We start from the raw sequence: 23,131 nt of genomic DNA on the forward strand, positions 1-23,131 counted from the left end.
CATCTCAGTTGGGCTGTAGACGGGCCACGCTCATCCAGAGAGAGCCGCTGCCGAGCACGTCTGCGGAGCAAATGTGCTTCGGGACACCTGAAAAGGGAAGGCTGCGGAGACCTTACCGAAGGATAGCCGTCGTGGTGGCTGACGGCCAAGTGCTCCCCCGTCCCCGTGACTCCCCGCAGGTCCGTGCAGGGCAGGCATGGCCTCCGCGCCACGGGGCTGCGTCCCCGGCGTGCCCAGCCAGCAGCAGACCTGCCGCTGCCCAAAGAGCGCATGGGAAAGGCCTGTCTTGGGAAGCTTGGCTCAGCTGAAGCCAGGCGTCTCTCTCGCACCGTGTTTCATCTGGCGGAGTGGCTGCCGAGGAACCTGGCGGTCTGCGGTGTCGGGAGCAGTGTTAGCCGCCTGGTCGTCGTCGATGGTGCTGTAGTGGGAACGGTTCGCTGCCCAGAGGAGGGGGGAATTCCCAGAGCAGTCCCCCTGAAACACATCTAAAACCCTGCTATATCGTTTACCTGAGGTGGATCTGGGCTCATCTGGAGGGAAACTGCTGGTAGGTGTGTGTGTACCCATGGCACGGGTGATCCGCCATGCTTGATGGTGGGATGGGAGGGGGTGAGGAAGAAACGGGAGGAAGAGCTTGGCCAGATGGCAGCTGGGCTTGCGTGGCAGGCGTGGGTTTAAGGAGGATGGAGCCAGGCTCTTTTCAGTGGTTCCCAGTAACAGGACGAGGGGTAACGGGCACAAGCTGGAACATAGGAAGCTCCGATCAAACATGAGAAAAAACTTCTTTACGGTGAGGGTGACAGAGCCCTGGAACAGGCTGCCCAGGGAGGGTGTGGAGTCCCCTTCTCTGGAGACTTTCAAGACCCGCCTGGATGCAGCCCTGAGGGATGTGCTCTGGGCAGTCCTGCTTTAGCAGGGGAGCTGGACTAGATGATCTCTAGAGGTCCCTTCCAACTCTGAAAAATTCTGTGATTTCATGACCACCTCTGAGCCGTGTGGGTGTGATGAGGTTCCCAAAATGATTTTGGGCTGCTCAGGAGGAACAAAATCCCTCCAGCGGTTTGTGCTGCTGGGCTGGGAGCAGGAAAAAAAGGTAGAAGGTTTGAAGCAGCAAGATAACGTGTAGTGGCGTCGTTAGAAATACCGAAACCTCCTCCTGCTTTATGGGCTCTGCGGCAGATTCCTGGAAATGGCCGTATGAGGAGGGGACAGGTTGTAGTAGCTGCCAAGATGTTTAATAAGCAGAGACCTGACCACGGTGGTGGGAGGGCTGAGAATGGCGCTGAGAGCGCATCGAGGCGGTGTGTGGTGTAGTTACTCCGGTCGGATTGAAGAGCTTGTTAATGGATTGATCTCATCCAAGTCCATTAGGAGCTTGATACTCGGTGGAGTCGTTAAGGGCTGCAGATGAAGGATTGGAGGAAGCAGATTAGTGATAAGAGGCTGAACAGATTGATCGTTAAAACGAGTACTCATTAAAACGCTCATCCAAAAAGACGTCCCAGCAGCGGGCTGAGGTAGGACCAGCGCTGCCCTGCTCTGCTGAGGACGAGGAAGGTACATAAATGGACAATCCTCTCCCAGGCAGCTGGGATGCACGAGGACAGGCAGGTGACACTGCGGTGTCGTAGGCCTTCCTAAACAGAGGAGGAGATGGCAAGACCAAGCGAGTCTCCTGATTAAAGTATTTGCTTCTGCGATAAATCACCATTCAGAGGGAGATTCTCTTGCTTTTGTGCTCAGCTCCTGAAAGCTGCCATCCTTTCTCACAGCTGCTTACCTGGTTTTCTGCTGCCGTTCGCAGCCTCGCGAAATTTGAAGAGCGTGCAGAGGCTTGCATTGGAGCAGCACGCTCCTTCCTTCGTTACCTGCCTGACAAAAATTATGTAATGAGCAGTGACAACAAGAATACTTTTTTATTAAATAATCGAAGCACTGAATTGAAGTTCCAATGAGTTCACACCCCAAATACCCCAAAGAAAATGGCTAACATTTCTGTCTCTAGTAAAGCAGGCGAGGCGTTAACGGTTAAACCTGGGGTGGTTTCCCAGGAAGGGCTGGAGGGTGCGCAGGGTGCTGCTCCCGCACTCGGCAGTCTCGCCGGTGTTGTGGGTGTGCGACTGTGCGTGTGTCACCACTGACACAAAACACAGGCTCTTGCCTCTGTACGAAGTCCTTCTGCTCTGCTTGCAATGTGAGGTCTGCTTCAAGGCTTGCTGTCCCCGTTGGAAGGAGCTGCGCCAGGACAGGACTAAGGCTTCTCCAGTTTCCAGGAGAAGACACGGTGCAGTAGCAGGGTGTCCTGGCCGGTGGTGGTGAAAAGGCCTTTTTTCGCACTGAATGATCATGACTTGTTCACTGCACGCTGCAAGACAGCTTCATCCAGAAATTGTTACGGGTCTGGTCTCAGTGAGTGGGTTTTCCCCGTTGTTTGAATTTCTGAGCTCAGTTCTCTTCCACCTCGCTGATCTCCTGCTGCTTGTTGTCACTGCTGCCAAACCCCTGTGTATATAATTTAAGTTCTTCTGCAAATTAATCCTTACCTCTCTTAATGGTGCCTGGGCTCGTCACCTGTAATCAGCCTGGTTCCACATGCTGGTCCCGCCTTCTTGCCCTGCTTTTGGGAAAACAGGTAGTTCATATGATGTACTTGGGTCCTAGAGGCTTATCCTAAACCACAGACCACAGCAGCTGTCGGGGCAGGTTGGCTGCTGCCTGACTGCTCCTCTCTCTCTCAAAGGAGAAGGAAAAGTGTCGGAAAGACAACAGAAGATTGAAGCCTTCATGGCAAGGCTTATGTAGGAGGTAGAAGTGGTGGGGCTGCCGTTGACAGCAATTTGAGAAAGGAGTACGTGCAGTAAGATTTGCTGAGTTGGTCTGAATCTCTGTGAGCGGTGGTTGAGCTCTGTTTGGAAGAAAGCAGAACCAAAGCAGCCCAAGATGACTTGGTTCCCGTCCTTGCTGCAGAAGATGGCAGACCTGGTACTGAGCAGCTGGCGTGCAGAGTGCCGTGCAAGCCCTTGCTCCCAAGTCAAGGATTACAGCAAGATTTGTCCCTTTCAGGCTGGAGGGAGGGGGCAGTGGAAGGAACTTCTTCCTGGAGGCAGCTGTACAGCGTGGTGGATTGGTGTCCAGGACACATCTGTTTTACTGGGGGTGAGCCTGGAGCTGTGCTCAGCTGCTGCCTGACGGCCGTCCTGGCCCGTGCCAGGCTGCTTTGGCGTTCCCCATTCCCAGGGTGATTTTCAGAGCCTACAGCATGTCCTCTGAAGGGCTTCTGAATGCCTGCACCTAGAAGGAAACCAGTGTTTTATTTTTTTTATTGGGGGATAATAGAGTACCTCCAGGTTCAGCGGTGTTGGGTTGCCCCACGTTTTTGGCGCAGGCTGGATCACTTTCATAAAAGATGCGGCGTCGTTCAGCTGCCCTCTGGGAAGGGAGAACGAGGGTTTAGGTGGCACTGAGCATCGTGCCAAGCAGTTTGGGTTTTCCTCTAAGTACAATGAAATGTGCAGAGGGCTGTGGTCGTCTGAGTTGGCTCCTTGCCTTAAGTTCCTCTCTGATAGGAAATGAGCATTCCCCTTCCTGCAGCGTTCGCCCTCCCCAGGGCAGGCAGGGAGCCGGTGGTGGTCTGCAAACACCCTCTGGTGTGCTGCAAAGAGAAGGGGAGAAGTTTGTGATGTGCGTGTGTGCTAAAAGGTTACAGTTATGTGATCTAGGAGGGACTCGGGAACAAATGCCCGTGGCTTTGGGGACATTGGCTTGCCTGGATCAGCCTTAGGTTACTAAATGCAATAAGAAAAAAGGGGAGCTTTGTTTGGGTGAGGTTTCTTGGGTTCTTGAATAACCTCAGAAGGCAGCTAATGCTCCAGCAGGATGGTGACAGCTTGGATTTAAAGACTTTCTGACTCGTGCGCTGGTTCTGGCACCTATTTTGGTTCACTCGCTGCATTAGCTGTGCAAGGAAAGGAGGCAGGCGGAGGCCCGAGAAGTATGACAGCTGAGACGTATGTGTCTTAAACTTGCTGGTTTTTTTGCTGCCAGCTCTTGACTGAATGAGGTCAACTGCCAGTCCCCAGACAACGATTAGAGGAAACAGGCACCCAAACAACAGCTAGCTGTCAGGACCCCACTAACCAGTGGTTTTGCTATCGTGCAGAATCTGAGCGCGGGGCTGCCCTCGGGACAGATCTGCCACGACGAGCAGCGTCTGGAGGTGATCTTCGCAGATCTGGCCAGGCACAAGGACGACGCTCAGCAGCGCAGCTGGGCGCTCTATGAGGATGAGAACGTCATCTGCTGCTACCTGGAGGAGCTGCTTCGCATCCTGGTGAGTAAATTTCTCTCTTTACAGACAGAGCTGGTGAAGTTCCTTTTTTCTGACCTCCTTTGCCTCTGTGTTGCCATCGTACCTGCTTTTTCAGAGGGCACGGCTTTCTTGTGCATCCTTTGCCATCGGTGTGAAGCTCTGCCCTCCTGTGTGGGATCTGCAGTGGTATTGAGCTGCCTTCCACTCCACCTTCCACTCTGAAAAGAGTTACAGAGCCGTTCTTCGTGGTAGCTGTGCTATTTACCTATCACAGGAGAACATAAACCCTGACCTCCAAAAAAAACCCAACCTCCCGCAGAAAACCTAGAAGCCTGCTGTGAGGGTTGTTGCGCTACCAGTCCCATTTTAAAACATCTTCCTTTTAAATCATCCTCTGTGGCTGGGAAATACCTGCAGGGTGAGGCCTATTAAATGCAAAGAAAATTCTTTGGTTACCTTGAAAGTGAGCTTTAAAGCTGTTTTTGGGAGACGGTATAAAGTATCCCAGCACCTCCGTGCGTACAGGAGAGGCGCATCCCCGTAGTGAGCAGCAGTGGGGAACCCTGTCCCAGTGCTGTCACTAGCACGTACAAGCCCGTCTGCGTACGGGGGGCGTGATGTGGGAGCTGCCATGCAGTGCAGTGACGTGGTGTGTTATGGGTGCCGGTGTGGGGTTTTCTCTGGCATGTATTTTGTATTCCTGTCCAGTTCTGACATGAGCAGAACGGATACTTTTTTGCGTAATAAATGCCTGTGTTTTTGTCACTCATCGTACGGCCTGTGCCGCCTTGTGGTGGCCCTGCAGGGCAAGGCAGAGGGGGATTTTGTGCAACCATTTCCTCATGGTTTAGGGGTGGGAGGAGATGTACAATAATTCTCAGGGTGGGAGCAGTCCTGGAGCTGCCCTCTGTAACTGCGTGATACGCTCAGGAAGGTGCCTCTCGGGTCATGGGTTTTTTAGATGTTTTCAGCCTAAGACATGCCGTATGGCAGAGACGTTTCTCAGGAATTCACTTTGACGCAGAATCTGCAGTGTGTGGCAGTTCTTGAGCTGTCTTTGTGCTCTGCCTTCGGTTTCTTTGTGAGATGGTTGGGCTGGGGCTACTGAGATCTGAAAGCAACTGGCCTCCCTCGAGGTCCTTGCAGCTGGCACCTTGCTGCTTTGATGTGCCACTGGGCTGACCTGTTCATTCCTGTTTCCAGACAGATGCAGACCCAGAAGTTTGCAAGAAAATGTGCAAGAAGAATGAGTTTGAATCCGTCCTGTCCCTTGTGGCATATTATCAGATGGTAAGGTGGCAGAATGCATCACAAATCTCTTTTTGAGGTTTCCCTGAAGATGCAGAAGAGCTGGGTTGCTATGATGAATACACGTGAGATGTTCCTCCTGGATGGGGCGGTTCGGTGAACTAGATGGAGTTGCAGCTCATCCCTTTTGCGTGCTGGCTAATGTCAATGCTATGCACACGAGTTGTACAGAAGAGCAGAGGATGCTGTAGACTTCGAAGCGGTAGCTAGCGCTGTGAAGGGTAAAGCCTACTGCTTTCGTTAGCTCCATTGAGGGCCAGAATTGGCATCGCTAATATCTAGAGGAAGGATTTCCGAGGATGCCTTGGGAAAGCTGACAGGCTGTGACTGCTCCTCTTTTCATTGATGCACTCCTGTGCATTAATAAGTAGCTTTGCTTAGGAAAGTAGGTTGTGAGTGGAAGCCTTGGGAGTGAGGAAGGAAATCAGTATTCAGAGGAAGAAATGGAAGTTTTGCTTTCGATGCCTATGCGGTGTTGCTTTGCCCCTCTCCTTCCTGGAACATGCCGTTGTAGCACTCTGTGGGGGTTGGAAACTTGTCCCCATCTTGTCCCTAAGTCTTCAGCTACATCACATCAAGCCTTGTGGCATTTAGCTTTCATCTGGCACTTCTGTGTCTGGACCCAGAGCTCAGCCATCAGGGGGCTGGAGCATATCTGAGAGCAGTGGGAAGGCAGGCTGGGCATAACGGAGCCTGCTGGCTTTCCCTGCCTGCTCTTCTCTGACCAGGATTTCAAGGAAGCCTGGCCAAGTGGAGAGCAGTTGGCCCTCCTGTCCTGGCTGCTGTCTTGCCCATTGCCAGGGCTTGGCTCACTTCCATTCTCTGAACCCCGAGTTGTTGGCTGAGGCTGGAGCATGAAGGTTACCCCAGCGGCAGAGCTCCTGCGTGGGAGCTGCAGGTTGAGCGTTGGTTTTGCTGGAATCCCTGCACGTCCCAAAACTTCCTGGTTATACCCTCTGCTCCCAGCACAAACCCGACTGCTTCACAGCAGAGGAACTGCTCCCGTCCTCTTCGTGAACCATCACATACTGAAGAGGGTTTGCACATACTGTGTTGTCAGGAAAACCTCCTTCAGAGCAGCATTCACAAAAACTCAGTGTGCTCAGAGAATCCTGGAAAATTAAATCTCTGTTTGCCGGGGACAGGTATAGTTGTCGATTTGTATCTGATGTAGTGGATGAAGGGGGGCATTTCAGATCGGAGCTCTGGCTGCTGCATGCCCTCTGACCGCACGTGCCAACAACTCATAGCCAGCCCAGTGTGAACGTTATCATAAAATATGCTGCTGCTAAAAGCTAGGAGAGCTTCTGGGTTCACTGGCACCCTGGGAGGGTCTGTGTCTTCCCAACAGCGGGAACTTCTAAACAGTTCATGTCTCTGCCTTAGAGTGAGCCCTCGCCTGGGATATTGTTTCATCTAGTAAATTGTTTTTGCAGGAACACAGGGTGCCGTTACGGCTGCTGCTGTTGAAGTGCTTTGGAGCCATGTGCAACCTGGATGCCGCAGTCATCTCAACGCTTGTGAACTCCGTGCTGCCGATGGAGCTGGCCCGGGACATGCAGACTCACACACAAGGTGAGCCGGAGCTGCCGTACCCAGGTCCCCAGGAACATGTGGCTCCTCAAGACCTGACTGCTCTGCGTGGCCCAGTGCTCTGGGGAGAATGGTGTCTCTGTTTTTTAAAGTTATTCAGGTTATTATAGCTGTAAGTGGAGAATGCACGGGAGGGGATGTTTTCAGTCCAATGGTGCCAGGCCGTCTAGCTCTTGAACGTGCCATTAACGATCTGCATCACTTCTTGTGGATGTCTTAAAGCGTATTTGTTCCAGTTTTGTTTCATGACACTGATAAGAGATACCTGCAGATATCGAGGAAGATCTCTGCAGCTTCTTACAGGCAGTTTTTCTCAGCATTCTACACCGGATCTTTGAGGTGTTTCGTGCCGGTGAATGAGATGTGTGCAGGTTGAAGAGCTCCTGCTTAGCCCAGTGTTCTTTATCTCCCAGCAGCCAGGAGCAGATGCTGAGTAAGACCCTAAGAACAAGGTGAACGTGCAGCAATACTCCCCTGACGTTACCTTCCAGCTCCCCACACATGCCTGGGCCCTGGGCAGTCACAGCTTTGCTCCGTATTTTGGAGTCAGCCTGTAGGCCACCAGTGCTGGCAGTGGCATGTACTACTTTTTCCCTTAAAGGGATATGGAAAATCCATTGTTTTGTGCTAATCGTGACCCAAAATTAAAGTAGCTGTTGCGTGACCACGTGGATCAAATCAGAAGAGCCCCAGTGTTTGGTGCCCTGAGTGCGGTCTGAGCCTGTTGCTTTGCTGTGGGTGTCGTGCAGCTGTGGAGAAGTGTAATTTGGTGACGAGACTGGGTAGGGATCGACAAGTCTACGCACAACAGGGACCGTCACATCCATTTCATGTGAGCCAAATGAATGTCCAAGATGACCACCTTGGACATGCATAACTAGATGTCCCTGTCCCCAGCATCCCACCACAGACTGTGCCAACCCGACTGTGTGGTGGACGGGACTAATGGGGCTAATCTGTCTGGAAAGGAGTATGAGAGGTGAAAATCAAGCCTGTTGCAGAAGGCTTTGTGCTTGTCTTTGCTTAGATGCTTTGAAGTGCAGGCGTTTCAAAGGTGGGGAGTGCCTGAAAAGTGGTATTTCGGCTCAGGGCAGGGCAAAAGCGCTGGTGGTGTGGTGCGGGACTGAGATCGTTACACCTGTGTTGGCTACGCTTTCTCTCTGTGCTATCGCCGCTTATCAATTCTGTGCAGTGAACTTATCACGCCGTTGGTGTTCTGTCTGGTTATGCATGAGAAGCTTCTTCTCTAGGCCAAGGTTTTACTGCCCAAGAAGCAGATAATACTTGGCTATAGGACTGTGACTGTGCTTCTGTGGCAACGCTACTCTGACTTTGTGCTGCCAAAAATAAACTTTGTCGTGCATCCGTCACTAATTCATAAAGACTGTCTCCAGGTGAGTGTCTTCTGCACCATGCCTGAGCAGGCTTCGGTCTGCTGCTCTGTTCCGCGAGCTGCCTTCACGCAGGCAGGTATTGAGGCAGCATCGAGCTCCGACCTAGGTGACTTCTGCACACCTTTGCTGATCTCCATTAGCACTTCTGGCTGAAGCAGGCCTATCTCCCAGCAAGTGTTAGCTCTGCTTTGGGGATCTAAAAAGCATTGCGGTGAATATGGGTGAAAAGTGGCTCTGCTACGTCCTCCGAGATGCCAACCTGCAGCTCTGCAGCATCTCTCCTTTCCCAAGCTTTGTTTCAAGATGTGAGGGGTTTCTTCCCTCCTTGTTCTAATACATAGGCAGCGCAGTCGAAGGATGAAAAGCTGCTCTTCCTTTGCTGACAGACCGCTTTTGGTTACAGGAGCCTCCCAAATTGGTGTCCTGATCCCGTGTTTCCTTCCTTGTGCTGAGTTTATGGCAGGCGTTTGTGTGAATGTCTTCTGTGTGGCCTCCAGTCCTCTTGGCTATCACAGCAGGGCTGCAGAGAAGTAACCATCCTTGACCCAAACCTGCCTGTCCTTCAGAGGTGTTTTAGGGCATTAGTAGTTCCCTCCTGCCATTCTGCTGCTTGCTGCTCTGTGTCCTGCCAGCAAATGGCAAGTGGTACCTTGTGTGAAAACATGACCTTGAATGCTAGAAACGCTTGAGCTTATTTTGGTACTGAAAACTGGGGAATAGCAGCTGATCCGTGACATACCGTGGAATAGCTAATCCCTTCTGCGGATGGCGGGGGCCGGAGCAATCGGTGCCAGCATTAAGCGACTGGGGAGCGTCGAACTGGCTGCAGCGGCTCTGTGGGATCCCTCCTGGCTTGTTACTGAAGAGCAGCCGAGGCAGAAGCTCTGTGCGTGGATGCTGGGTGCCTTTGATGAGACGGCACTTCACCCTGGGGCTGATGCAGGCGCGTTGGCTGCTGGCCAGTTCTTCTGCCAGATGCTTGGGTCTTATTGCTTCTGGACGGCCACCTCCCTCTGCTGCGGCTGGCCTGCGCATCTATCAGTGTTAGAAGAGCTTATAATAAGCCACAGCGAGGCAGAATTAGCCAGAACAATTCCAAAGAAAACAGAAGGGGATAATCCAGTCTGTAATCGTGACTTTCTCCCTTGTCGCAGCTCAGCGTACATGCGAGTCGGCTGTCGGGCTCTTTTCAGTTGCAGGCAGTTGTGTCCCAGTGCCCGGATTTTGCCCTGCTGTGTTTAGAGGTTGGAAGCGAGGTCTTTGAAAGCCTCTGAGAAATATCTTTCATAGATAATAGCGGCTCTTTATACTGGTACCTCAGCAGGCTTCGGAAATGCCGGCTGGTGAGCAAACAGCCGCATCTCTCCTGCCCTTCATGGCCACTTGAGTGATGCTCACCGGTCTGTTGTCAGCAGAGGCCCTCTGCTTCAGGTGGCTTGTATTAATGCTGTTTACTTTCTTGCAGCCAATGGTGCTGCTCTGGAAGGAATAAAATAGCTGTGCTCTGGCTGGCAATTACTGTCGTCTTCAGCTTGGTGAGTCTTGGATAACTCTCGCTGCAGCTGGGACGCTCTAAAAACTTGTAGAGTCTAGGCGGAGCGAGTGCATCGGGTTAATCTGGATTTGCCCCAAGTTCAGCTTTCTGACTGGTTTCAGCATCCTTTGATTTGGCATCCTTAGGCAAATACGACAAGATTTGCCACCTAGTAGTGGGGTCTGCTGTCAACCAAGATGAATGGACACCAGTTCATGGCAGATGGGCCAAGGACATGTAAAACTACCCTCCCTCCTCCCATCTCTAACTAATCTCTTCCTCCATATTTGCTACAACCACATGTTTATCACTGGCTTCTGGTTCTCAGATCATTATTTCATTGCTCCTGATGCGATGAGAGAAAATGTTTTCTTCATGAAAGCCTTACTAGGAACCTGGGGACAGCAGGTCCCTATGTCTGCCTACTGCCGTATCCTGCCTCCGATACCCAACTCCTGAAGCTGCGGAGGAAAGAATGAAGAAATTGCGTGGTGAACAGTTTGTCAGATTCTTTTTCTGTTTGGCATCACTGACACCTTATAGCTGAGAGGTTCTTACATAAGTATGAATTATATGTAAGTTGTTGAATATCCTCCCTCTCTGTTTATCAAGAGTAAACAGCAGTTTCCAGCTTTCCTTCGCTGACACATGGTCTAGAGTGCTGTCCTATAAACTCTTCATCTTGTTAATGCTGTAGTATCTCTGGTTAAGCCCCAGCTGTTCTATTTTTTTACTCCAAGTATTCGCTGTTTGAAAACTCGGGCACCTTGCGGAGCTCTGACAAAGTCTGCGTGTTCTATGTTGATAGAGGCTTTGCTCACAGAGAGGACATTCCGGCGGCACGAGGCTGGAATGATGCGCTAGCATTTTTTCCCCCCCCTGTGCTAAGAGTAAGTCTGAGAGCTGCCAAGCGCTGCAAGTCCTTTGGCCAAGCCTGGGAGCACGCAGTGACGGTGAAGGCATCAGCCTGTGCAGTCAAAACCAAACTGCAGGGTGCAGGGGCTTAGAGACGGATCGATTCGTGCATTGACAAGTGAAATGTCATAAAATGTTTGAAAGGGCTACTGGAGCCAGCCTGTATCATGCATGGAAGCGGTACTGCTGGGAAAAGAATCATACTTGAAGGGACTTTTTTCTCCTCTAACAAAAAGTATTTCTGGTCAGTTTTTTATAAATACACCCTCACTTCCCTTGTAACCAGTGCCCCAGGCTCTTTCTGGCAGGTGTAGCTGAACTTTATTTAGCCAGTATGTGGGGTAACCTACTTCATAAAAATAATGCTCCATCTTCTATCATCTTCAGACTTGCTGAACTGGACAGAGGCTACGTTTGATGATGACACAGATCCTATTCCATGACTCTTTTTCTTCTGCAAATATCTATTGAGGTGTATCCCTTAATTAAAATTCAGGAAAGGCACCGGCTGTGGTTCTGTGGAGCATTCACGTATAGCCGCTGCCAGCGAAAATTGTGCTGCAGGACGTATTAATGCTGGAGACACGCGTGGCCTTGGGAGGTGGGCAGATGCACAGCCCGAGTCACGAGCGGTGATCTGGTCTCCCCAGAGACCTTCTGTACCTCCAGGCAGAGCTGAGGTAGCAAAAGCAGAGCGGCACAGGGACGGTAACGAGCAGCATGGCTGTGCGGGGGTGGTGTTGGTTGGAACAGGCAGTATTTCAAGGTGGCCAGATGGATGCTTTTTTGGGTTCAGTAATTACATAACTATGGGATGTGTCCTGGGACCGTGCAGGGGAGGTTTTTAATTATTCAGATCAAGTTTGGCCAGATCCTCTTAAGTGGAGGGGGAAAACAAAATCGAGAATTCTTGTTGTGATTATTTTTAAATTGCTTTGGAAACGCACGGCACAGAAGGCGTGTGGTGTGCTTAAACAGAGGGGGAAAAAACACCCTTATAGCTCAGTAAATACGGGAGCAGTCTAATCAGCGTTAAATGTCTGTATGAAATGTGCGACTTCCCAGCTGCAGCTGGGGAACAGTGTTTCACACCCTGGAGAACTAATGGCAGGACCTTTATCTTGCAGATCATCAGAAGATGTGCTACTCTGCACTGGTGCTGGCAATGATGTTCTCCATGGGGGAGCCCCTGCCATATCATCACTATGGTGAGAGCAGCTGAGGGTGGGACATCTGGGGTGTGCTGGCAGACACAGGGGAAGGAAGCTTTCCTGGTTGTCAAGGTGGGGATAGCTAGGGGAAAGCCCAGCACGAGCAGGGGAAGAGTAGGGTCTGCTCTCTATCAGCAGAGCCTGGCTGCTGAAACACTGGGCTGAGATTTCCAGAGAAAGCAGCACAAAGCTGGGTTAGAGCAGTGGCGGACTGATGCCGTGCTGCAGAAGAGGTGGATCTGCCCATCACTGTGACTAAGCAGCATTTTGTTTTACCTCTGCCCTGCGTGAACGCGTGCATCTCTTGCTTGCCTCGGAGACGTTCCGTCTGCTGACGAGGCTGAGAGCCCAGATCACGCCACGAACGCCCACTAAAGCTGTCAGCTGCGTAATGTGGCCCCTTGCTGGTCTCCCTTCTAACAGGACAGTGCTGCCCTGTGTGTTTCAAGCTCTTAGGGAAAGCAGAGATGATGAAGGATGTTGCAATCAATAAGGACCTTCAGCCAGAAAGCCCTGCCTGCCTGCTTCTGCCCCAGGCCATGTTGTGTTCCCTGTATTTGGGGAAACTCTGGGCTCAGTTTTCCTAGAAATGCAGTAGAGTTTGGTTTTTTTGTAAGCATCTCCTCAGCAGCTTCACCTTATGCCCCAGTAAACACATGCAAGATTTAAGCTGGTGCAGTAGAGACTGTGGAATGAGCCTCCACACCTCCTGCTTTTCTCTCCTTGTGTAACCCTGGCAATTATTTCCTGCAGGTGGACTTATTTGCATGAGCTCCTGAGCTTTCCTAATAGCTAAATTGAAAAATGGGTTATTACTAATGATCTGGATGATTACTTTTTTTTTAAAAATAGATGGATTTAACCAGTGGTCAGGAATACAAATCTCTTCCTACCTGAAGCCTTTATTGGCAGCAGTGATGCTGCAACAACAGCTAGAGCAGGATTTGGTGTTTTATTTACTCAAAAAAATTGCCAGTGCGGACCAACTTTCAGCGTTCCCCTGCACTGTGGAGAGTTCTCTGAGACACTTGTCTCTCGCACAAAGACACTTCGGTAGTCTCTCTAGTCCACTTGCAGGGTTGTTAATTCCCTGGAGGCTGACACTGGCACTCCACTAACGTGGTTTTTTTAAGCGTAAAGGCACAGAGAAATGGCTTGCATGATCCCTTTTTGCTTGGTTTATTTTCACTGTGCTGTAAATGCCCCTCTTTCTTCTTGCGCAGAACATCTCAACTCTCAGTTTGTGCAGTTCCTGCTGGACGTGATTGAGGACGGGCTGCCCTCGGACACCACCGACCAGCTGCCCGACTTATTTGTCAATGTCCTTCTGGCCTTCAATCTCCACATTCCAGGTTGGTTTGGTGCTGCTCTGCCTTGGCAGGAACTCAGTGGTCTGGAGCGAGGGTGTGAAGAGCGGGGAAGGAGAATCTCACTGGGTCTTCATGGTACTATGATAACCTCTGCAGCTCCCCTAGCCTCTGGCAATACGCTGTGTTTAAATAGTGTGCAAAACCCTAGAGGAAAAGCCTGTCTGAGAGCCCATGTCCAACCAGCTGACCCTCTGGGCACGGCAGCCCTGTGAAGCCCAGTGTGTTTCTCTCTGTACTTCCTTCCACGCTGCCTGGATCAAAGCAGTTGCTGCTCTGCACTTGGAGAACATGAGTGAGGTTAACCCATAGGCACAGCTGATTTGGGAGAGAGAACGCTTCGGCAGGCATTTCTCAGTACCAGTCCAGAAAGAAAGTCCTCTGCCTTCTGTAGGTCTTGACAAACCTTCTGCTTACCCATCTGCACCTCTTGAAGCTCACGCGATGCCCGTGTGTTGGGGCCAGGCTCTTCAATGTTGGCCTGAGCCGCCATCTCTCCTGAGTGCCCTCATTCTCCGTCCTCCCTCCTCCCCTGCTGAGCTCCTTGAGAACAGACAACACATCTGGTCCCTAGAGAAGGGCATTTGCGAGTTTTGAAGCCTGTTGTTGGAAAATTGGAGCGTAGTTCCAGGTCCTGCTAAGAGAGGCCACTACTTAACCCCAAATCTCCTGTTGCTCCAATTGTCTTCAGTTAATTACTTCATCTTGTTCTGCTTCATGGCTTTATCCTTGGCTTCGTGGAGAGAGGGGAGCATAAAGCAGCAAGGATGTGTCCAGTAATTTACCTGTTGTTATTTTGAGTTGCCCTTCATTAAAATTTATGTGAAAGTTTCTAATTTCATGTGAAAGTTGATTGCACAGAGACTGATTAAGTACAGTCTCTGCTGCTTTCATTCATTACCCCTTCTCACACTTACCCATATACTTCTTGGCTGCAGTAATTAGGCAATAACGCATGACAGGCCGTGTGTTGCTGGGGGATTATTGCCCACCTGGGGTGTAGCCAAGAGCAGTGACTTGTTCTCTGATGCTAAGAACGTGTTAAATGGTGTTCGGGTTGCTTATTAGTGGGTTGAATTTTTTATTCCTCTGTCTGCAAGATTCACCTATCTTACAGTTCAGTGGTGCAGCGTTAGGTCAAAAACTCTCCTAAAAGCATTTTATATTGATGCCCTTCAGTGTAAAGGATCCTGAAGCACCTCGCAGGCTGTGAAATATTCCAGGGTTGACAGCCCTGTGCCACAGCAGTAGCCACACTGTGCTGTTTGGATGCTTCCGAGTGTGCACGCTCGCACACAGGCGTGAGGTCTGCGAGGGTGAACGTAATTTAGTTACAACAGATGTTGCCTAGCCTGCTTTGGGATTATCTCCTAGAAGTCTTCATTCCCCTACCCTTACGCAGCCCGATGCCGAGTGCTGGGAAGAAGAACTTTTCCTTTCTGGCATGCCCCTGGGGCCTGGTCATCCCTCCTTAGGAGAGCTCGCAAGGCAATAAACGCCAGCGGGGCACTGCTGATGTGAAGTAAGGAGATAGCAGGGAGCGGAGCCCTTGGCTTCAGAGGGTTGTGAGCAGAGGTATTGTTTGACGACATAAATACCTTTGCAAGGTATTTCACAGTATTTGGCTGGCAGGACTGGAGCCCGCACGTGAGTCGGATCCACAGAGAAAGCATGAAGTCCCAAGTGTTTCGTGCGTTGTTTCCAGATTTATTTCACCTTCCCTCTGCCTGCCCACCCACTCCGTGGGGCTGAAACTTCATGTAGCCCTGATAGACTGTGGTTCCACAAAGCTCCGCAAAGCACTGATGTGCGATAGGAGCCCTCCACTGTGGGTTTGGTTTTTTTTATTACTGTGGCCTTCAGGAAACAAAGGGATGTGCTGAACAGGTTTCTTCCTTAGTTCCAGAACACAGTGTGATCATGACTACAATAAGCAAGCACTCGAATGTCAAGACTTTCACAGAAAAGCTGCTGCTGCTGCTGAACAGGGGAGGTGAGTGTTTGCGGCACTGTTACGTGCCTGGCAGGGGGTGCAGCTAATGGTGACTCGGGGAGATGAGCGCGGTGCTCGTTAAGGGGTGGGATGTGTCGGGGATGCAGGTAGCCGAGGAGCTGTCGGCTCGGGCGGGACGTGCCGCTTCCTGGTGAGTTTGTGAGGGTGACAGGCTGCATTGCTGAGGATGGAGGTGCACAAAGAAGAAAGTGATGCTGATGGCATCTAGGAAGAGAGGAGAGCCCTCTGGGCTGCCGTTTCCACGTACTCCTGGGTCAGATCAGCCCCATCTCGCAGCGTGGCTGGCTGCAATGTAGGCAAGCTCCTGTCTGGGAGGAAAGCTGGTCCTGGGCCACTTCTGTCCGTAGACAGACAGGACTCCATCAGTGCTGGCACACAAACCTCAGCCTGTGCTGGCAGCGATCTGCCCCGGGGGACAATCCAGAGGGAGGTCTTGCCTTCCAAAACGCTGCTTAGAGTGGAACTTCCTATTTCAGAATCGCCGGCAGAGGGTTAGCTTTGTGTCTGCTCCAGGCGTAGAGTGAAATCCGCTGTACGTGTAGAGCTTTTGCAAAGCAGATTGCTAGAAAGCTGGAGATCTCCGCAGGAAGAGCAGTGCCAGGTATTTCTGCCTGTGCTGCATGCCACTATTGTGCTTTCTAATACCTTCTGGAGCACAGGGGCTTTGCTGCCTGAGATTCATTTGTTGATTTGCTGGTAAATAACTCATCCTGTGATGCTTGCAGCTCATCTTACTCTTGGCTTTAGTTCTCCTTGGGGTTGCAAATCACTGTCTCCACACTATATCAGCTTGAGGGCAGCCGGCATCTCAGTGCTCTTCTGTCTGGCCTCCTCCCAAAGCCTTTGTTTAGCCCTTTCCCTGCCAGATTCCCTGCAGGGATCACCTTACTGCGAGGGACTGGGGGAAGAAAGAGGGGGGCCACGACCTAATGAAGATGCTTCTCTTATGCTTGCCTTCCTGACAGCTGCTGGGGGTGGGGGCTGCAGTGTCCCAGAGCCCCTCTTGGGGTCTGCAGGGATGTGTTTTAGAAGAGACCAGGATGTGGTGGCTCATTTAAACTGGGAAATGTTTCTTTTCTTGCTTCTGGGATGGTACTAGCCTGGTCTCCGTGGTGAAAGCTCGTTTCTGGTACAGGCTTTTCAGAGGGGTCATTGGACCAGGCTTAATAAACTGGGGAGAAAATGAGTGGTAGCTGTTGAGCAAAAAGGGGAGGCATGGAGAGGCAATGTGCCAGTGAGGTCTCACCTGGGATGGTAGGTGAAACATAAACAATGATTAATGCTAATGGTAATGAGTTTGGTCTCGGCTTGGTACCCTGCAGAGCTGCCATCCTGATTACGCAGCTTTGTGCAAGGACTGAGGTCTGCCAGCACAGAAGCTAGCCACAGGCAGGGAGCGGCTGGCCAAGGCCAGGGGCAGCCTCCTCTCCAAAGCCTGTAGGATCTCACGAAGGGATGTGCACTGAAGGTGGAGGACGAGGGCAATGAGGAGCATGTGTCTTAGCACAGTCTCTCTGCCTCCTCCAGATGATCCAGTTTGTATCTTCAAGCATCAGCCTCAGCCACCGCACTCAGTGCTGAAGTTCCTGCAGGACATCTTTGCCAGCAAGGACACAGCCAGCATCTTCTACCACACGGACATGATGGTCCTGATAGACATCCTGGTGCGGCAGATTGCAGATCTCTCCCCAGGAGACAAGGTGCCTACGGTAACCCATTGGCATTGGGGAAGGGAGCACAGTCCCAAAGCAGTGGTGTTCCTCCTGGCCCTCCGTGGGCACGTTTCTGGGTGCTCAAATCAACCTTGGAGACTGAGGAGAAAGGGGAGGTTTATCCTGCCTGGCACACAGCAGTAGAAAGGCGTGTTTGAAGAAAGATCTGCCAGGTTGCTGGTGCTCTGCATCCGTCTGTCCAGGGACCTTTGGGAATGGGGACCCTCTGTGAGTAGTAGGAAGGATCTCCGTTTTGGTATTGCAAGTGACAGGAGACGTGCGCGTGTTTGAGAGCGGGTGAAGAGCAACACTAGGTTGCTGTGGGAAAAGCAGAGTTTTTCCATAGCTACTAATGAGCCTTAAGGAAAAGCAGGTGCCTCTGGAGTCGCGCTCTGGCTGGTGGTGCAGCAGCAGCTGTTCCTGCGCTCATACTGTAATGGAGGCTGGCATGCGTGTTTATCTCACTTTAAATCTTTCATTGTGCTCTGTGTTTTGTCTCCCCTCCCACTTGGCAGCTGAGGATGGAGTATCTGTCTCTGATGCACGCCATCATCCGCTCCACGCCCTATCTGCAGCACCAGCACCGCCTCTCCGACCTGCAGGGCATCCTGCAGCGCATCCTGGGGGAGGAGGAGGAGGGCCAGCAGTGCCAGATGGACAAACTTATCATCCTGGAGATTTATAAGGAGTTCCCAGAAATCTGTCCCGGTACCAGCTAACCGCCCCTCGGCTTGGACTGGAGTTTGAACCACTTGGATCGACACCGTCTCTTGTTGACACTTTCTCCCCATTCCCTTCCATACCTTATATCCCTCCATGCGAGGCCTAAGGTTGGGACAGCGTTCACCGGCCCTTTAGAAACGCCAGCGGCAGAAAGGGCACGGGGTGCCCCCGGGGGAAGTCGGAGCGGGGTGGGTGCTGGTGCGTGGTTTGCCTGCAAGACTTGGGCAGGAGGTATTTAGGCAGCTGGCGTTAGCGGGAAGGGCAGAGAGCTTGCGAGGGACTTAGTGGGCGGGGGGCGGATGTTTAGCTACGCTGGTGTCCCAAGGTCCCGAAGAGAAAGGCCTTTGCCTTAGAGTATCACGTCTTTTCCATGTGCATCTCTCTCCCTGCAGTGACCAAGTGGAGTCCGCTGGTACTTGGAAGAAGCTTTCGTAACATCTGTTTTGTTTTCTGCTGCTAGTGCCAATGTGCTGCAGCCCTGCCAAGGGGAGGTAGCTCGCTCGCTGTCTAACGCCTCGTCTGGTGAGCCTTTCACTCCCTCCTGGCCCTCCGCTTTGCCTCTGGGTAGCAGCCCGCCTAGGGTCATAGAGGTCTTGCCCCAGCAGCTGCTTTTTTCAATCCGCTTTCTATAGTGACGTTTAAATCTGAATTTCTTGCACACTGGCAGCTTAGAAGTAATGACCATGTAGGTGACGCTGCCCTTGGGAAGCCTTTGGCCTGGACACAGCACAAAGACGTGTCCTGCCATGTGGAAGCTGCTGCTTGCCACCTCTCTCGCAGCGTGGCCCCGAGCAGAGGGGCGACGTGTGGGCCAGCGCGCTCTGTTCGTGCAGCGTGTGGATTTCTTGCCTTGAGCTTCGTAGTCGCTCTGCCTCGCTGCCCTCCCTCTCCAGGTGGCAGCGCTCAGAGGCAGCGTGAGCCTGGTGTCCAGTAGCTGTTTGTGACTATGCACGAGTGTGGGGAACCCTTATTTATATTTCCTGTAGGTTTCTAGCAAACGGGATTAACCTGTTTCCCTGTTACAGGTAGTCACACACACTAACGTGGGTCTCTTAGATATTCGTGTGCGCGGTCTGGTCACTCCCTGTCCCCAGCTCTTCCTTTGCAGTATCCAGTGTAGGAGCTATTGGAAAGTGGAACTGGAAATACTGGGCACTGTATTATTATTTTTTTTTATTTTTTTTTTTTTTTTTTTAGCTTGAGGCGATGACACGAGCTCTGCTCTGCAGGCCTGGACTCTGGGCACTGGGGCAGTGATGCTCAGGAATTGGAGGGGGGTGGTCTGGCAGGCAGGGGGGGCGAGGACCTCCTGAAGTCAGCCTGGGAACGCCCAAGCTTAATAACCACCCTGTAGAGAAACCTATTTTTCCCCTGTAAAAATGTATGAATGTCCAAAGGGATCCTGTATTTTCTTAAACACTAAGTGTAACATGCAGAGGAATAAAAACGTCTTAAACTGGACTTCTGTGAACGTAGCCCTGCCTGCCCCGTCCTGTTGTGGGGGGACCGAAGCGGTGGGGGCAGCTCGGGTGTCTGCTACGGCACAGCAGTGGGTGCTGATCTTCAAGTGGGAGCAAAGCAGTAGTTTTCCCACACTCGGCTGCTTGCATTGTGTTTTCCTACCACGTTGCTGGCAGACAAGGAGTGGTGGGGGGGCAGCAGCCCTGGCTGGGGGCACAGCCATCGCCCCCGTGGGCCTGCCCAGCGTCGCTGCTCCAGACGAAGGGTTTGGCAGAGCTGGACTCGGCTGTTCGCTTCCCGCAAGGTGCGTGCAGCCTCAGCTGGCTCCCAGCAGAGCTGCCGAGGCAGCCAGCCCGCGCGGCAAGGGTTTAACGGCCTGTATCGAGCGCTAATGAATTGCGCTTTGGCTGCGGCTGTCTGTTCCCAAACCTCAGCCCTGCGCGTGGTGCTTTGGTGGGGGGGGGTACCTTGTATGGCGGGGGGGTGCGTGTGGTGGGAGGGCGGCAGGCGCTTGGTAAAGCACTGAGTCGGCAGCAGGGAAGGTGGTCTCAGCTCCTGGCTGCGGGCCGGGGCAGCCAGCCGGGCAGTGGGCTACAGCCCTGGCCAAGAGTAGGGGTGTCAATGCCAGGTGCAGGCTGTACCCGCCCTACCCCCCCCCACCCCAAACATGGGGGCTGCATCAAGCACAGCTGCCTGCAGAAATGGGGGCCAGGACTGCGTCCCAGCTCCTGCCTCTCTGTGGCCAGTGACTCCCAGGTGCCCGGGCTTGTGGCCTTGCAGTGTGTCAAGCTGCTCCCCTGGGAGAGGGGGGAATCGCGATAGAGGAGGGCTGCCAGCGCTGACGGGTGCCCACCCCCTGGTGGTTCTCCTGGCCCCCCTTGCTCTATGCAGCGTACGGCTGCACATACCCTGAGCTGACCTCCGCTTGCCTCTGGGTGCTGCTTGGGCTTCTTGCTGGCTTGTGCCCTGTTGTAGTGGTGGGATGTTCCTCTGGCACTTGCCCTCAGTGATGCAGCCCAGGCTTTGCAGTGCCAGGCTGGGGCAAGCCCAGAGCCCAGCAGAAGCCCACAGGGGGCAGGACCCCTGGCTCTGCTGGCCAGGAGCACAGCCTGGGCAAAGCCTTTCATGCCAGCGGAGAGCCCTGGCCGGGCTGAGCCTGGACAGGCAGAGCCGGTGCCTCTCTTCAGCATCCCCGAGCCATTGCGATCCCTGGGAGTCTCTCACCCCATGTCCCAGCTGCACAGTAAGCATGACCCCTCCTGCACCACCACCGTGCTGTCACCGCTGGAAGGGCTGGGGACGGCCTGCTGTGGGGGGTCCCGGGGGAGAGCTGCACCCCCTGCCCTGGAAGGGCCTTTGCGCGTCGCAGGGAATCAAACCGCAGCGCGTAAACTCGTTATCCCCAGGCCCGCTCAGCGGCTCCTGCTCTGCGCGTGGGTGACAGGCGCAGATAACACACTTGCATTTCCATTAGCAGTAATAGGCCGCTATTAGAGCGCTATCTCCTCGTATCAGTGTGTTTTTATTGCGGTGCAGCAGTGAGGGGTGTTGGGGGGCTGGCGCCGGGGGAGCGACGCGCTGCCTGTGACCCGCGCCTCTGCTTTATTGTCTGCAATGATTCAATTACAACTGTTTTGTGGCAGTAATACCCCGACGATTTTGTCCTCCTCCCCTGAGCTGTCAGCTGGGTAATTAGAACAAATAAACTTGAAAGCCTTCATCATTTTTTTTTAAAAGTATCACCTCTCTCCTGATTGGGTTTCTTGACGGCGAATCCCCAGTTTGAGGAGGTGGGATGTATAATCCAGCCGCCGGCGGGGGCTCGGGTGAAGCCGGCACGTTTCTGTCACACGTGGGTGCTGCGCTGCCCTTTGTGAGATGGCGTTTCTTGGGTGAGCTGTGCCCGGGCTGCTCTGGCATCAGCCCGATGGCACCGGGAGGGCTCAGGTGGGTGCCTGGAGCGGGAGAATGTGCATCAGCACAGGTGCTGGACCAGCCAAGCCAGAGGTGTTTTGTGGTGGCTAAGTTGTTAATCATAGCAGAGTACTGATGTTCAGGAATCCTACCGAGTTTATAAATTAACCGACCAGCTTCTCCAGAGGCTTAGAAACACCCACCCACCAGGTGTCAGCCCTCAGCCTTGTGTAGGCACCATGGGAACTTCTCTCTGGCATGTTCCGAGCCGCACTAGCCACTGCTTTAGGGCCTGCTTGGTATATCCCATGGTGGTCCTGACACGTGTGCTCAGCCCAGGCAGCGGGGCAAGGACAAGCCCTGCCTGCTCTGCTCACCCTGTCGCTGCCCAGGTGGTGGCCGGGCTATGGCCGTTGTGTGGGTGATGGTGGTGGAAGGGAGGCACCAGCCATGAGGATGGTCAAGGTGGTTTGGGGACCTGCTGGGCGTGCTGCAGACCCAGCTTTGTGTTCATTTAGTTTCCACCCTAGGAGCAGGAGCCTGCTTGCAGTCAAACCCCGAATCAGTGGGCAGCATGCGCTCTTCCCACCCCCTCGTTTACACTAACAATAATTGATAGGGGACCATCTGTCACCGTCGGTGGAACCGAAGCCGGGTGAGAGCCGGTGGTGGCCGTGGTTGGCGGGGGAGCAAAGGAACACGGGGCGCTGGGCAGAGGCAAAACGCTGGTGACGCCAGGATTCGGCACTGCGGCAGCAGCAGCGCGTGGGATGCAGATGGTGCAGAGGGCACCACCACGGCAGTGGCGGCTGGACCCCTTCAGGGTCCCCAGACCCGCTGTGCCCAGGGGTCGGCACGTCTCTGACCTCCTCCTTGCTGTGCAGATGGCCTGTGCCGTCCAAAGCAGCGGGGGGCTCCAGAGCAGCCACTCAAATTTCTGCCAAGGGACCGTGGGACCTTGCACAGCCCCGTTCGGCTTCCGGTGGGGTGGGATGTCGGAGAGCGCGAGTGGCTCCTGCGGCGCGGGGAGCGAGGGCTGAGCAAGCAGAGGAGCCCCATCTCCGGTGTGAACCCATCCCGCTGTTAACTTGTACGTCTTTTTGGGAGCTACGTAGGGGCTGCGCAAGGGGGTGCTGGGCTGCCCAGGCTGGCTGCGGTGTTGGCACGGTGGTCCCCCTGCTCCCCAGCCTATCCACCCTCAACCGCAGCCCACCCAGCACAGTGGCATGGGGGGGCTCTCACAGCCCCCTTGGAGCTGGGACGTGCATGGAGGCACTGCGTGTCCCGCGTACTCCCTGCCCTTCCCTACCCAACCTAAATTCCCCCTATTTACTCTATTTTCCCCCCCGAAACGTCTCTTTCTTTCCCAGCGCGTGACCCGACGGCCGTGCCTCAGGCTCCCTTCTTCAGCAGGACGTGGCCGAGGATGCTTCCCCCGCCGCAGCGCACTGAACGCTAATGAGGACGTAAACCCCTGTTATTCCTAAGCCTATTACAAGCTTCAGTGAATTAGGCTGCGATATTAGTTGATTGAGATCAAACCAACAGCTAAGATGCAAGGCTGATGAACCACCCCAATGCAAGGGCCCCAAACCAAATTTTCCTTGGAAAAACAGTTTTGTTTTTTTTCATGGATGCTGGAAGGAAAACCTGTAACTTTCCCCCCAGCGTTGGTG

The 23,131-nt window shown here is 53.1% G+C and overlaps 1 protein-coding gene across 5 annotated transcripts in view; it reads left to right on the forward strand.

The window, feature by feature from the left end:
* The window catches only part of NCKIPSD (NCK interacting protein with SH3 domain), a 54,991-nt gene extending 35,450 nt beyond the window's left edge, over nucleotides 1–19,541 (forward strand). For 3 of the 5 annotated variants that reach the window (XM_054216150.1, XM_054216153.1, XM_054216148.1), the window contains 8 exons: nucleotides 4,160–4,330; nucleotides 5,513–5,599; nucleotides 7,054–7,192; nucleotides 12,181–12,261; nucleotides 13,488–13,616; nucleotides 15,532–15,624; nucleotides 17,173–17,354; nucleotides 17,873–19,541. In XM_054216150.1, the coding sequence (XP_054072125.1) occupies nucleotides 4,160–4,330; nucleotides 5,513–5,599; nucleotides 7,054–7,192; nucleotides 12,181–12,261; nucleotides 13,488–13,616; nucleotides 15,532–15,624; nucleotides 17,173–17,354; nucleotides 17,873–18,076 (1,086 nt within the window). In that variant the 3' untranslated portion in view covers nucleotides 18,077–19,541. The remainder of the gene's footprint in view (nucleotides 1–4,159; nucleotides 4,331–5,512; nucleotides 5,600–7,053; nucleotides 7,193–12,180; nucleotides 12,262–13,487; nucleotides 13,617–15,531; nucleotides 15,625–17,172; nucleotides 17,355–17,872) is intronic. The other 2 variants (XM_054216151.1, XM_054216149.1) reach the window with 1 other exon arrangement.
* The last annotated feature ends 3,590 nt before the right edge of the window (nucleotides 19,542–23,131 follow it).

Source organism: Rissa tridactyla, chromosome 10, assembly GCF_028500815.1.
Source record: "Rissa tridactyla isolate bRisTri1 chromosome 10, bRisTri1.patW.cur.20221130, whole genome shotgun sequence".
Taxonomy (NCBI): Eukaryota; Metazoa; Chordata; class Aves; order Charadriiformes; family Laridae; genus Rissa; species Rissa tridactyla.